The sequence below is a fragment of the Protopterus annectens genome, chromosome 4.part0 (genome assembly GCF_019279795.1).
Source record: "Protopterus annectens isolate FY-2018-M chromosome 4.part0, PAN1.0, whole genome shotgun sequence".
Taxonomy (NCBI): Eukaryota; Metazoa; Chordata; order Ceratodontiformes; family Protopteridae; genus Protopterus; species Protopterus annectens.
In genome coordinates, this window is record NC_056733.1 from 1981392303 (window position 1) to 1981408549 (window position 16247).

A 16247-nucleotide genomic window follows, 5' to 3' on the forward strand; every position below is an offset into this window, starting at 1 on the left:
TATAAAACTTAAAACTGTGACTACTGTTAGTACTAAGGTGCCTATATAGTGCATTATGGTCATCTTTTGTCCTAATGTCGTATGTGTGATGGTAAATCCTTACTTTAAGAGGCTGTGTCATTTTGTCAATATAAAACATATACATTGTTGGCACTGTTCCACATAAACTTCTCCACAACTAAAACAATAAAATCTATACCTATCATTCCATACCCATGAATACTGAATATAGACCCCTCCATATATAGTTTTCTTAACTTAACTTACTTGCAATTCTATCTAAATTTACATCATTGGTTAAATGACTTATGGCTGAAAATGGTCCTTGGACAAGTTCACTTACCTGTTAACAAAGAAAGAAAGAATTTACATCTGTCTATATATATATATATATATATATATATATATATATATATATATATACATATGTGATTGATATATATATATATATATATATATATACATATGTGATTGATATATATATATATATATATATATATATATATATATATATATATATATATGAGTATAATTATTGTGGTAGGCAGTGTGTTTGGGTTTGATCAACTTGAACAGATAGTCAACAGGTGTGCAAGAGTTAGTATAAAAAATTTGCAGGGGGTGTGAGGGCGCCCCCATGCAAAAATACAAAATGTTTTGTTATAAATTTTGTATGCGCTGAGGTTGTTTCTCAGTGTGTGTGTAGTAGTGCATTATCATTCTCATTGCTGAAGTACGGTGGTCAGCATTTGGAATGTCAGCATTTGTCATCCATACACAGACACACACACACACACACACACACACACACACACACACACACACACACACACACCTATATATATATATATATATATATATATATATATATATATATATATATATATATATGCTCTTACAGCAGTTTTCCTGTGCCAGTTGCACTAGTTAGTAAATGAAAATGGTGTCATTATGAAAGGATATATGTTCTAGCTTGTGGATTTAGTGCAAGTAGCTGGTTTTGTTTTTCAGTGAGTCTGTTCATACATTAAGTTTACCCCTAAGGAATTCTCACTATCCATTGAGGGTTGCTTTTTCCCACACTGTGTGCATATATGTGTGCGTGTGCACGCGCGCGCATGTGTGTGTTGTAAACAATGCATGCTGAAGAAAGGCATGATAAATAAGTTTACTGGGTACAGTCTGTATTTCACTACCAATGTATCAACCTCCTCAAGCATTTCTCAGCACCTGATGTGCATAACCAAATATTTCAACTACTCAAACATCATAGCCAAAACACTTAGTCAATGCCATTCACACTTATATAAAAAATAAACTTCATAGGTTGTGTGCATAAAAATGCACAAATATAAACCACACAAATACACTACAGCTACTTTTTTTTTTTGCTGCCCTCCCGCAGCCGACCATCAGGTGTCACCAGTTCTTCTCCTCATTCATGGATCCCCGTTAGCCTTCCATGGGCTAATTCTGACTCATGTCAGTGGCAGATGAGATTGTTGGTGGTTGTTGGTGCAGTATCATACTGCTACCAGGGAGTGTGCCCTAGTTACCTCCCACCCTACTGCAGCTGTGTGAACTCTGCAATTAGTGCCTATGGGAGGTGCATGCATGCTTCTTAGCATGTGCAACCTCCGTACCAAGTGATATACTATTTGCAGTGCAGAGTTCATTTAGCAACTTTATTATTGCATCATTCAAGTTTTAATTTTTGTAAAGCCTGGAGGTTAGTGAGGATGAGACCACCATAAAGAAGTGTGGGGAGGTGATAAGTAGTGGCAAGTGTAGTTTTAGTTGTGTTGGTGAGAAAGCTTTTGGCTCTGTAAAGCATTCCTTGTTTTTGATGAGTTTTTCTTATGCAATTTTGTATATACAGGTTGAATGTAAGGTTATCATCTACTATCACTCCTAATAATTTGCTATGCGAAGTGACTTCAATAGTTGGATTATCGAATGAGAGGAATTTAAATTTTGTTTTTTCATGACAAGAGGGATTTGTGGAAAAAGTAGTAGTTTGGTCTTTTTTGGGTTGAGCTTGAGTCATGAGTTACAAAGCCATGTTTCAGTGGTTGTTAAAGCTTCCTGAGTAATTTTTTGGAGGTGTATCATGTTTCAGATGTGCAAATAAGAGTGGAATCCTCTGCATATTGTATTAGAGTGGCCTGCTGTATGGATGTCCTCCACAGGCCAGATGCATATATGAGTTTTAGTGCCATTTCAATGAATAAGAGTTTCAAGGGCAGAGATGTTTACGTGGTCATATTAACTCTATTTTTACTGTGAGACTGTATTGTTTTTGTTTAGCAAATGGTTATCAGTGTTTGTGCTGTTTTATTTCAATATCTGTAATCAATGTAGAAGTAAGTAAGAAAGAAGTATGCACATTGACAGGTTTGAACAGTGTTTATGGTGACTAGGGATAAATAGGCAATAACTGAGCACTGGAATTGCTGGGTATGGGGCTGCTTTGGGGGGGTAGGGGGTTGCCACAGGAGGGGCTGCTCTGGGGGGGACCTCGCTGCCGATTGGCAGTAATTGCTTTATAAGGACCAAATTAAAAGCTGTATAGCACAGCCAAAGCTGTTCAATGCAGAAAAGCAGACTAGTGGGTTCAATTAAGGTCAAATGGGGAGCATTCCACATAGGGCAGGACTTTTTTTTTTTTTTGCTAAAATAAAAGCTTACTCTTGCAGCATTTCAGTTGTTTATGCTGTTCCACATAGTATTTAGGTGTTTCAGATATAAAAGTGTTTTATTCAGCTATTAAAAAAGCTTAGAAAATTCATTCACTGCAGGTTATTTTTTTCAAAAACAAAACTTTTATACAGTTAACTGTAACTTTTTTTTTTTTTTGTATTTCTGGCAGTCCCTTTATTTTAAGCTTCAGCCAGTCAGAGCCACATTTTGACAGAGGCTTCAGTTAAGAAAGATTAAATGTAGTTCCATTTGCAATATATATATTCCAGGTGCATCCATTTATTTTTCTGCTTAGTGCTTTTACTCAGAAATGGAAAGTCAAAGTTCATTTGAACGATCTGTTTACACAGAATTATTTGACCTAATTACAAATGATAGAAAAAACATTGATGTGAAATGTAAGCTATGTCAACTGACAAAGAAGCCCTACAGAGCTGCAGTAAACAGTACATCAAATTTAAAAAAGCATCTTCAGACATCACATCCTATCGCAAATGGAAAGCTAAATAGTCTGAAGAGGAAAACAGTTGATTGAGGTGCTGAAATGTTGGACAAGAAATCATTGACGCAGCCATTTATTACCCCAGTCATTGGTTCTGGTCATGTCACACAGTCCAAGGTGGATAGTTTGATCATTGACTTCGTGGTGAATGACATGCAGTGTTTCAGCATTGTTGAACAGCCATCCTTCTTCAGCATTGTAACTGGCCTGCTGCCAGGAAAGGTGGTCACGAGTAGGAAAACTCTTGGTGAATGAGTGGAGAAACAGTTCAGTGATGTAAAAGAGAATCTGATGGAAACCTTAACGAGCATTTCAACTGTTTGCACTACGGCTGACATTTGGACCCATCAAAATCGTAGTTTCTTTGGCGTCACCACCCACTGGGTCGACTGTGACACACTTCAAAGAAAGTCAGCTGCTTTGTCATGCTGCAGATTACAGGGGAGGCATACATATGATCTCATAGCATCAACTCTTGAGAGTATTCACATCAAGTACAAGATAGATCACAAGATCTGTGCGACAATTACTGACAATGGCAGCAGTTTTGTAAAGGCTTTCACTGTCTTCTTAGAATGTGAGAGATCTGAGACTACAAGCATTCTGTCCCAAGATGAGAATGATGATGATGAAGTGATTTACAACAGTGTGACAGCCGTCGTGTCAGTCAGAGCAAAGCAAGAACACCTATACACTGCTTCCCCATCTGAGATGTGCAGCACATACATTGAATCTAGTTGCCGTGCACAATGCTGAATCTGCTTGTAATGATGCACAGTATAAAAAGATCATGTGAAGCACTATGGCCAATGCTGTGCTGCTTGGAACAAGGCTAGTTGCACCTCCCAAGCTGCTGAGGTGGTTCAAAATATGTGTAATCTGGCATTGATTATTCTCAATGCGACATGATGGAATTCCACTTTCTATGTGATGGAGAGAATTCACCTCATTGCAACTCGGGGTGAAGTCTTGCTGAATGAGATATGTGAAAAGATTGGAATTGCCATATTCAGGCTGGCAGAAATTACCTTTGTTGCTGAGTTTGTGCAAGTAAAAGCCCATGGCAATGGCTCTGGACATCCTGCAGGCAGAGCTGAAAGACTTCATGGGAATCCTCATATCCACCATTACTTGCCTGAAAAACAAGTTTTCCGAAGTCAGGCATTCTGTGAAGCTTGTTCTGCCGCTATTTTATGCTCTTCTTAAAGGTACTAAGGCGCAATTCAATCACCTTCTGGAGTGTGAAGAGCTCATTCTGGCTAGCATAGTACATTTGCAGTTCCGTTTGCAATGGATGGTCAGCGAAGAGCAGAAACTCAGAGGCAAGACTCTGCTCCTTGATGCCATGCAGAAACTGGATGAACCTGCACATGGGTCATCTGAAGCTTCTGCATTAACTGCCAAAGACAGCTTCTTCAGCTTCAAAGAGTCGACACCAGCCAATGTCAGCATATCTTCTCAGATGGACATGTATCTGGCTGACCCTTCCTGAGAAATATCTTCTCTAAACATTTACTCTATAGTTAAGAGAATATGTTTCTGAACACTAATACAGCTCTGCTATCTAGTGCACTGGTTGAATGCCTATTCAGTCTTGGTGGGCAAGTGCTGACTACAAGAAGAAACAGACACCGCTGAACACTTTGAAAAGTTGCTCCTTCTTCAAGCCAACAGAAATGTGTAGTCATTGTGAACAGTTATATAAAGTGATATTTTGGTTGACTTTGTTGTGTTAAAAGTCTTGTTAGGCTTATATGACATTTTCTGTAAGCATTTTTGCATCCTTAGCATTAGTTTTAGCAAGGCAGCCTAATGTACGTTGCTGAAAATTTGATGGGTTGTAACTTATCGGACTTGTGTTGCTGGCTGTGTCTACTTTGGTATCAGTATTAAATTGTAACTCTGACTGTAAAGACTAGTCTGGAGGACTTTGTAAACTGTAAAATGCTTTTCATCATTATTGTAACACTGTGCATAGAACTTTAATACACTCATATTCTTGTGCAGTAAGCATGTATTCCTCACACACAAGTGCTGTATTAGTAAATCTGAATATGCGAATTGATAAACTATACTTATGCAAAAGTAACTCAACAGTTACTAGTTACTTTAGTTAGTAACTAGTAATAGTAATATATTACTTTTTTAGAAAAGTAATAAGTAATAGTAATATATTACTTTCACTTAAAAGTAACTAGTAATAGTGACTTATTACTTTTATAAGTAACTTGCACGACACTGGGTGTAAGCCTGTTTGTACATAGGCCTTACACCAAAGTAAGTCAGTTACACTGAGACTGTCTTTCAGAATCATTGTAGACTTGCACTGAGATCAACTCTTTTGTAATCTGGCTCTCAAAAGTTCTTACATTTGTTATCTCCTGCTATCTACAAGCAAGGATTTCAACTAAAACAACCTGCAGTAAACTATTTCAAAGAAATGTAAGTTTGGTAGAATATACTGTCTAAATGTGTGTGCATTTGTATATATTCATGCAATATACCTTTGTTATGATATGTGCTTATTTTTACAGGAAATGACTATCATGAGGTGACTTACACATTAGTGTTGAAATTGTTTAAGTTATTTATTCATAGTTTCCTTCTTAGTAATGAAAGATGTGTGAATGGTGTCCTTTATCTTGGTTGGAACTAGACATTTGAAGTCCATTGAAGTTTTAATGTTCATCTGAAAGACAGGTTAGCCTATAGTTTTTTATAACAGACTTGTCTGACCTTTCAGAACTCAAACCATATAATATACCAAAATTATCACAGCATTTGCAGAGTAAAACAGTGATATTCTTTTGTATACAGACCAGTGCTTTCCTTATTTAATTATTTTTATAGTGCTTTTAATGACAGTGTTAAATCATAGCCACGTTTATTGAAACATCTAAATCATTGCTATAAACTATAATGCTATAGTATGAGTCCCTTTTTAAATTCTGGATACTCATTACTTTATTTGAAATTCCACATTTCATATTGCAGGCTTAACTCATGACATGACTAGATAGGTAACATACCAAGTGCGCATAATATCCAGCATTCATTTTAACACACTTATGGGCCTACTGTTTTCTGCACCTTATTAATTTTACTTATTTCATGGCATATAAGACAATGTCCTACATTTCAGTGATCTGTGTTCTCTGTCATGACTAAAATTTTATTTCCAGATAGGCCTAGAATATTTGATAGAAACTTTCATTTTAAGTATAACATCTTACTCACATGTATATATTAAATATAGATATTTTTTCTTTTTATAAGTCCAAGTATACTAGTAGCTCATGAGTTCAGCATATTTCTTTGTCTTTATAAATCAAGTTAAATCAGTGGTGTCTGGTACTTAGACAAATTACTACCTCAGCTTGGCATAAACCCATCGCTTCAATTTTGTTTTTACTCAAGGATCTTCAGCTGATGAAATAAATACTTGAGGGCTTCATGCTCCAATGTGGCAGAGGAGTACACTGACTTGCTGGGTCTATATCATATGATTGAAGTTCCAAAACTTTGAATCATTAAAGGACGAACTTTAATGACCGAAGTCTCGGAACTTCGAACACATAAAAAAAAGTAAAAAAAAAAAAATGCTCCATGCAGCCCTCACACCCCTGCTACTTAAATATACCAACTCCGAGATTGCACTACAGTACAGTAAAGGGAAATATTCCCTTTCTGTGCTCTATGGCGATCTCTGTTATATGCTTCGAGGTTTTACAATTTAGATCATCAAAGATTGTTCTTTAATGATTCGAGGTTGTAAGACTTCGATCATATGACAGGAACCCGACTTGCTATACTTGTCCACAGCTTAAGACTCCATGTGAGGCAGTAAAGTAGCAAAATCTGTGGTCCCTAAGATTTACACTGGACTGAAAAGCTCATGTAGCAGTCTGCGCTGGAATGCTTAATGAAGTGATCTGCTGAATAAGATAGCAGCTCCTAAATGGCACTGACCATTTCTGGGCTTACAGATCAGAATTAGGATATCTCACAGGTTCTTTTATGACAACCTGAAAATCAGACTTTCAAGACTGGATAACCAAGGGCTTCTCATGCATTATTCTCAGAAATTCTACCATGCACTTCACCAAGGGAGGGAATATAAGTGCATGTGTTTGTAGAGCCATTGATTTTGCAAAGAAAGAAAAGGTTAAATAGGAGTGGGTCTTTCATGGCTTTTAAAGCAAGACACAGGTTACCCATCAGCAGCCCGTAGGTTACTGAGTATAAGAAGAGTTGTGCTTATCTATCACTTATTTGAAGGATTTAATACCTTTAATTTTCTTAGTTAGAAATCTCTGGGGCCTTTCTAGCTGGTAGATATGCTTGGATTTATATATACCAAAAGGGGGCATTGTATCCAATGATGGGTCTGATAAGGGAAGAATGCAGTGGTAGGATGACTTTCTTGGATTCTGAAGTTATTCTCTTGGAAATTAACTAAGCCAGGATTTTCTGACTGTGGTGGAAATATGATGATCTAATGAAACAAAGCTATCCACATACGTACTTAGGTCTGTTATAAATGTATCTGTCTGAAGAGGAGTACCATTTATAACATACAAGGTGGGAACAAGTTTTCTGCCAAACACTACTATACTACACTTTTCTATATTTAGTTTGAGACCATTTTTGATACAATATGTATGTGCATATTCCAGTCCTTACCGGAAATGTTTTGTATCACTGGATGAGTGGATAACAGTGCCTGGTTTGAAGTTGTCAGCAAACTAGGTTAACCACACTTTTGCGATATTGGCTTGAATGTCTGCAAAATAAAAGCCAAACAAGAGAGGGCCCAGACCTGATTCCTGTGGCACTCCACTAGTTAAAATTTATATTCAGAGGGAGAACCAGCAGCTTTCATAATATGGGATCTGTTTGATAGACAATTTCCAATCCAGCAGACGATGTAAGGATTTACATTAACATGTTGATATTTTCAGTTGTACTAGTATGATAGTGTCAAAAGCCTTGGTCAGGTTGAGATAAGTAGTGTGCACAGAATGACCACTATCGATAGCTCCTGTAACCATTTCAAAGAAGCTTACTATGTTAAGGAGACTGGATCTGCCCTTCACAAAAAAAAAACAAAAAACAAACAAAAAAAAAACATTTGGGCTTTAGATTGGTTAAGTTGCCAATGTCTGCATAAATGAGTTCTGCTATGATGCACTCTGTGGCTTTGCACGTAAGGTTGGTGAGGCTGATGGGTCTGTAATTACCTGGATCTGTAGAGGGGCCATCCTTGTGTAGGGGAGTCACAGTGTCTGTTCTCTGGGCATCAGAAACATATCATGTAGATAGGCTGAGGCTGAACAGTTTCTGCAGAGAAGTGAAAATAACCCCAAGGCACACCACTGGCTGAACTGACAAACCAGCACACTTTAATATGTAAAACAAAAACAGCAAGCGCTTTCGCGTTGCTCAGAACGCTTCTTCAGACTATACAGGATTCAAATACACAATTCAAATAAATAGAGATAATACATAACATGTCCCTTTAATTAATTACTAACCAATCTACTCTAAAAGCTATATCACACTTCCTACATCACTGAAATAATAGCTCCTGAACGTATGATAAAAACAAGTCAATATACTAAAAGCATTTATAGTATAATTTAATAAGTATAATAAAAGCACTATATTATCTAAAAATAAGGATAACAACTGGAATAAAAACTAAAATATGTAAATATATAAATGCAATACAGACACTTTATGACATTTAATACTGTCTGTTAGATATCCAAAAAGCTCTATAACATATAAAATAGAACACAAAAAATCCTCATCCAGTTTCACCAGCTGTTGAGCCACCAGTCAAACTCAGGTCACATGATGTACAATTTAGGCAAAAATTCTGCGCCATTAAGCGAACCCTGCCCTTAAGACCTTCCATGGAGAAATGCCTTATGACAGTATATGACTCTTCACACATGGGGAAGGAAGAATTAATCTTATGAAGATGACAGCAGCCTAAGAAATCATGCTGTTCACCATGTTATTCCATATGCGTTACTGTTTCCTGGTCAGTTCTGGTATGCAATGTTGTTTGTCTGAGAGAGCTATTGTGGCAATCACAGTGGTGGCAGTCAGAGATAGTGAAGAAAATGGTAGTACAATGAGCGAACACCAGAAGGAGCAGCAAAATGGTAGAGTAAAAATAAATCTATAGTGATGATCTTGATGTTCTGCAGAATATGACATGTCACCAGCGAAATACATTGAAATACACATATTTGATTTCTTACCTGCACGTGATATTCAGTGTCTCATTGACATTGATAGCGTAGTCATCAGTGTCGATGCTGAGAGTTGGTGGAGCTACAGAATAGCCACATACAACATCTGTAGAGACAAGGTTAAAATCAGTGCTTACTCTCAGACTAGAAAAGTATACTATTACATCTTTTTGTCCACAAGACCTAAATGTTGTTCTTATGTACCTCACCAACACATTTTGCTGCCTCTACAAAGTTTGAATCCAGCTGAAATATTTTGAATTCAATTACTGACTATCAAGCTCTTTCTCTGTTGCCACATATTCCATGCCATTGGAAAAACACCATAAAAACCCGATCCCAGATGACTTTCGTGTATGCATCAGTTTTCATTTGCTCTTTAACAATGTATAACTTTGTTAAGAAAACTCATTCCCAACATTCTGACACTTATGAAATTCTTCTGTAATTTTTTTTATTTAATTAAATGCATTGTCCAAAAGATCTGATGTTACGCTACTAGATCTTCTTCTGTGGAGTTATCTTTAAGAAAGGACTTTCAACAAATCATTTCATCACCTAAAGATAATCTTTGTAATATGCACACATTTCAGAGGAAGCTGAATGATGTCACCATACAAAAAAGAAAATTAAACAAAAAAACACAATCTAGACAGAACCATTGGTAGCTGCAAAACTTTACTGGTGTTCTGATACCTCAGCTTAATGCCTTCAATGGAATGAATTAAATCACACCATGCAGCTTTTACCTCGGCTCATAGCGTACACGGCGGACATGATGACAGTTTGTTTTTTAGTGTGTTAGGGGAATTTTAAATGAAACTTGTTGGAATTGGAAAGTAGATGTATATTAAATTAAAGGACATTAATTCCTAGAGGTTTAAATTTAGATATTACTTTAAATATTTAATACACGATTTGATAAAATATTTATTTAAATGTGTTGGTTTGTGATTTATGAAATTTGTATTTATGCATTACTGCAAGCAGCATGGGCACTTTAAACATCTGAATTAATTGTTGGCACTAATTGAAAATTGTATAAAAAGCTACATTGTGTGATGTAATTTATTCCATTGAAGGCACTGAGCCAAAGTACCAGAATGCCAGAAAGTTGAAGAATGCTCAGGAGAACTTCAGTCAACAAAACAGAGATTCTCAGATCCCTACCCCATCAACTAGGGCAGCAAATTAAAGCTATTAAAATATTCATAAGTTGATATGGGTGGCCAACTAAACTGAAAAGAGATGTAAATGAACTTTGTTTTGGAATAAAATAAAACATTTTTGGATATGTTGGAAATTTAGAGAACAGATGGAGAAGAAACAATATCAGATTATTTGGTCTAAATAAACCTGAAAGAATGACTTTCCATAAGAAGCAGCAAAACTCACAGGTTCATTGTTAAACCTTTTACAAAGTAAAATGCTCCAAGATCAATTGAGGTTAAATTTATACCCTTTGAGAGAATTAACTGGAACTGAAAACTGCATGGAGAAATCTTCCAGTTATATTTGGAAATAATCAAATTAGATGGGATAAATACTGAGGAAAGAAGGAAAAAATCCTCACTCCTAATACTGGTCCTTCCAATGAGACATTAAATTGAGACCCCATCTGTCTGACTTGGTGGCAGCTCAGGTAGATGTTAAATATCAAATGGCACTTATCAAAAAGAAGAGGGGTCTTTTATTTAACACAGCATAAAAAACATTATTTACGTGTTTACAAAATGTGCATATTTGTAGTTATAAATATATATATATATAATATATATATATATATATATATATATATATATATATATATATATATATATATATGTATGTACACACACACACACACACACACACACACACACACACACACACACACACACACTCACACACTTCTATTTTTTTTACTATTTATCATTTTTCTTATACCATCCTCATTGTTTTTCTTCCATAATTGTCCCCCCTCTCCTTCTTCTGCAACCATAATTTAGTTTCTCATAATATATCTGATAAAATCCACTTCCCATTAAGCACAATTTCATTCAGTCTTTCATCCAAAATAACCCATATTACATATAATAAATTATATACCTTTCTCATATAGTCTTTCTTGTTCTTATAATATCCATGCACAATTGTATTCCTATCTATCTTGTTTATGTCATTAATATTTTCAAAAACATTTTTTTACAAAAGTTTCATCACTGCTTTATATTTAAAAAAAAAAAAAACATATGCTGTTGTCTCTTCTTCCCCACAAAATGTTTCCCTTTACTGGTAACTTGTTTTTTAACAGTCTGCATAGGAAATTCTGACATTCTACTATCTTGGAACAGCAGCTTTTCCTTACTTTAATGGCTTTAAACATTAATTCTTGTAAAATCTTCTACTGATTAATATAATAATATTGTTTTATCACATTATTATTCCCCATCCCTCTATCTTTCTCTATATCATATATTTTTTATTTTCCTTGTTAGTATTTTTTATTTATATTTTTTAATTTCTTAATTTACATATTGTTTTTCTCTTTTTCTTAGTCTCATCATTTCCCAGACTATTTTGTATGTATATATAAACATCTCATTCTCTTCCTTTACTCACTTTAATACTTTAGTAAGTTTAGAGAAGCAAAATAAATAACTGGATTTAGTTACCCCAATCCCGTTTCCTCTTCTCATATATAACACAGTTATTTTCACTGGGTTTAATCATTATTCCCACATGAAAGAAAACACCAGTTGCATAATTTTCTTTTCATATTTTTTCCTGTGGTCATATAAACATTGACATATATATTATTTTCCCAGTCACCAATTCACCAGATAAGCCTTTTTGTTTTTTTTACTCAAATGATTTTTATTTTGATGAAATAACACAATAATTTAATACATTCATAACATTCAATAACTATTTACAGTATTTACATTCAGCCTGATAAAAAGGATTCAGATAAAAACATTTGTAGTTAAATAATGAGTTAATATATAAACTATGATAGTTAAGAAGAGTTTGGTTCCATTGTAAGGTATTCAACCAAATTCAAAACTTTCATCCACGGACTATTAACCAATGGCTTAGGAAAAGTTCTTAACTCTTTAGTTCTTTTCTCCATTAGTATGCATTTCTTCAGTGATGATAGGAATTCCTCCATTGCGGGTGCTACATTAGAGTTCCATCTTCTAGTTATACATTTTCTGGCTATTGCTAACATTGTCCACAACAAATACAGGTCATCTTTCTTCATATTATTACTATTAACAACATTCAATAAAATTAAAGACTTTGTCAAAACAAATATATCAGTATAGATAGCTTGAAAAAATGTGTTAATCTCATTCCAATACGGTTTAATATTAGTACAGTCATAAAAAAATATGAGACTAGTCAGCATTAATGGACAGATGACATCTCCAACATAACGTGCTGTTTGAAGGGCTCATTTTTGAGAGTTTCTCAGGTGTCAAAAAGGATCCGTGTAGAAATTTCCAATGAAAAATCCTCCAGAATTGTGAGTAAGAAGTTAGTTTAACTGAAAATAAAATGTTTGTTTTATCTTCCATTGATAATGATACTTGAAACCCTTTAGTTAGGTATTGCCAGTAAGAATCTTTAGGAGCTGTCATATAGACAATTAAAGTGTTATATAGATATGATAATTCATTCTTAACATTGATATTATTATATAGAATTCCAAAAATCCAGTTTATAATTTTTGGTAGGGTTTTGAAGGGTGAGTTATGTATTATTCTACACAGATCCTTAGTATATGCTATGACACTCTGAAGAACCAACCAGTCATTAGGAGATAGGCCATAGGTTGACAATATACTTTGTGTGCTCAAAGCTTGTTGGTTTTCAATACATTGCAACCAACAAAATAGGTTATTATTTTCCCATAAACCCAAAATCTCTCTATGTGTTTTATCAGGGAAATCCCTTATAATAGTAAATGGTATTAAAAATCTATGCCACAGTTTTATATCTAAATTTGTGTTAATGAATTTTCTAAACACATCAAAAATATTGTTTAGTAGTGTTAGTTTAGTTAATTTGTTGTACTATACTGTACATTTAAACTTAAATAGTGCCATATCTTATCTTTGTCAGTTACCAAAGCATTCCTTGATACATCATTTTCATTCATTAGTATAACGGAGTGTAACTGTTTTCAATTGGAAGAGTATCTAGAATGTATCCAGTTCATCACTATTTTAATTATAGATGCCTTTATATAAGTTTCAGTCTCTGGGAATTTTAACCCCCTTGTTCCCATTTTCTGATATGATGAGGATATGTCACGCTATTTATTTTGGGGTACCACAGGAATTTCATCAGAGTTGAAGTGATTTCTTTAAGCATTTTCTTTCCTGGTGGAAGTATAGGGGCTTGTGCTATATATAATATTTTAGGTAACAAAACCATTTTTATCAGTTGTAACCTATCATCAAATGTTATAAACAAATGATTCCATTTGCTTATTAATGTCTTGATTAAGTATATGGCTTTAGCATAGTTAAGCTGTAAGGTTTACTCTATATTCTTGCCTAGGACTATTCCTAAATAATCTAGAGTTGAACCTGGAACTTTCACTTCACCTAACATACATAAGACATCATCAGCAAACATCATTATTTTAGAAATATATTGGTCATATATATTTATACCTCTTAACTTTGGGTTATTACATATTAAAATGGCAAGTATTTCTATGGCCAGAGCAAATAGGATAGGGGACATGGGACATCTTTGTCTAGTACCTCTAGTGATGTGGATTGCTTTGGAAGTAAAGGGACCTAATTTGACATATGCTAGATTATTTTCAAAGATTTTCTTTATCATTGCTATAAAAAGGGGGGAAATCAAATAACTGTAAGACTTTAAATAAATAACCCAATTTAAGGAGCCAAAGGCCTTTTGAATATCTAGACCTATTATCAATGCTTCATGGTTTCCTCTATTGAGGTAATCTATCAGAGTTAATACTCTTTTTATATTATCCTGTGTATGCCTGTTATGTATGAAACCAGTTTGGTCTTCATTTATTATTTTAGATATGGGTATTTTCAATCTATTGACCATAACTGACATAAATAGTTTATAATCATTATTCAACAAAGAAATTGGTCTATATGAGTTGCAATGATTAGGGTCCTTATTCTCTTTTAATATAGGGGAAATTAGAGAATATCTCCAAGAAGGAGGAATATTTGCTAATGTTTGAACTTCAAGAAAGGTTTTATGTAGGAATGAGATTATAGAAGATGGGAACAATCTATAAATTTTGATAATTAAGTCATCTATTCCAGGTGCTTTATTAGACTTACTTCATTTAACCCCATCTATAATTTCCTTTTGAGAAATAGGTTTTTGTAGATCTAACTTAAGTTCCCCAATAATTCTTGGCATGTTGGGAACTATATTCTATAACTTCTCACATTCATTTGCACTTATTTTATCTTTATGATGCTCTGCATAATGATAATTAAAAACCTCCAGAATGTCCCCTATGTCTGAGACTTTTTTCCTTTTCCCTTCATGAAGGATATTATCAATGTTATTAATTTTTGATTGTATCTTAACTTTCATATGTAGGTTATGAAGATGCTTAGGAGAGGTAGCATAAGAATTTAATTTCAGTTTTTCCATAGCTAAATTAGTTTTATGGGATAATATTCATTGTATTTCTTATTTGCTTCTTCTATTTTCTTCTTATTATCGGTAGCAATTAAGTTCTTATTAGATTTAAGAGAAAATATTTGATTTTGGAGTTGCTGTAATGCTGACTCCTATTCTTTAATTTTACCAGCTAATGGTTTTACCATCTAGATAGGCCTTAAGAGAATCACAAACCATAATTGTGTTTGCTTCAGGTTTATAATTAATCTCTAAGAAAAGTTGAAGTTCAGAAGTTACCCAAGATTTAAAGTCTTTAATTTTTGTGATATATGAAGGAATCCTTGAAGTAATAACTAATTGATTGAATTCCAAGTGTATTGTTAACAACAGGGAATTATGATCTGAAAAGGGACAAGGATGTATTGCAAAAATCAAAATTTTAGGATAAAGATCTTGTGAGATATACATTTGATCTATTCTAGCCTGGGTACCATGTCTATAGTCCTGGTGTGAGAATAGTAAAGAATTTGGTACCAAAGCATTAAAGGGATCTTTTAATTTAAACATTTCTGTCCCTTTTTAACTGCTTGGCTGAGGACCATTGTCTAGGAGATTTCCTATTGGTAGTTTCTGTAATAGCTATGATATAATTGAAATCACCTCCTAGTATAATATTACCTTTAGAAGTAGTTGTAATAAAGTCTATGTGTTTCTTAGCTAGTCCAACCCACATACCCAGGAACCAGTATACATTAACCAGGGTCCAAATTCTATTATTAAACTTAAGTATAACTAAGGCCATGAGTCCATCATTATCTACATGTTTGTAAATGATTTGGGGATTTAAGAAAGTCTTTTTCCATATAATTGTTACTCCTCTGGTCTTATTTTTATAAGATGATTGAGCAAGTATTGTGTATTCCTTAGGGTCCCACATAAATGTGTCATTTATTTTAAAGTGTGTCTTTTGGAGAAAAACTACTTGAGCCTTGTTTAGTTTAAGATACCTTAGTAGGTCAGCTCTCTTATATGGGTTGTTTAAGCCATTAGTATTTAAGGATATCAAAGTTAAATCCATATCAGAATTCTTTAAAGATAACAAATAATAAAGGAACTTGTATTAATAGACTCCTGTATACATAATACTCTTCCTGAATAGGCAATAG

General features: G+C 34.2%; 1 protein-coding gene across 3 annotated transcripts in view; it reads right to left on the bottom strand.

Annotated features, from left to right (window-relative positions):
* The window catches only part of FLT4 (fms related receptor tyrosine kinase 4), a 1292248-nt gene that overhangs the window by 861431 nt on the left and 414570 nt on the right, over positions 1-16247 (bottom strand). For all 3 annotated transcript variants that reach the window (XM_044069598.1, XM_044069597.1, XM_044069599.1), the window contains exon 2: positions 9475-9571. In XM_044069598.1, the coding sequence (XP_043925533.1) occupies positions 9475-9571 (97 nt within the window). The remainder of the gene's footprint in view (positions 1-9474; positions 9572-16247) is intronic.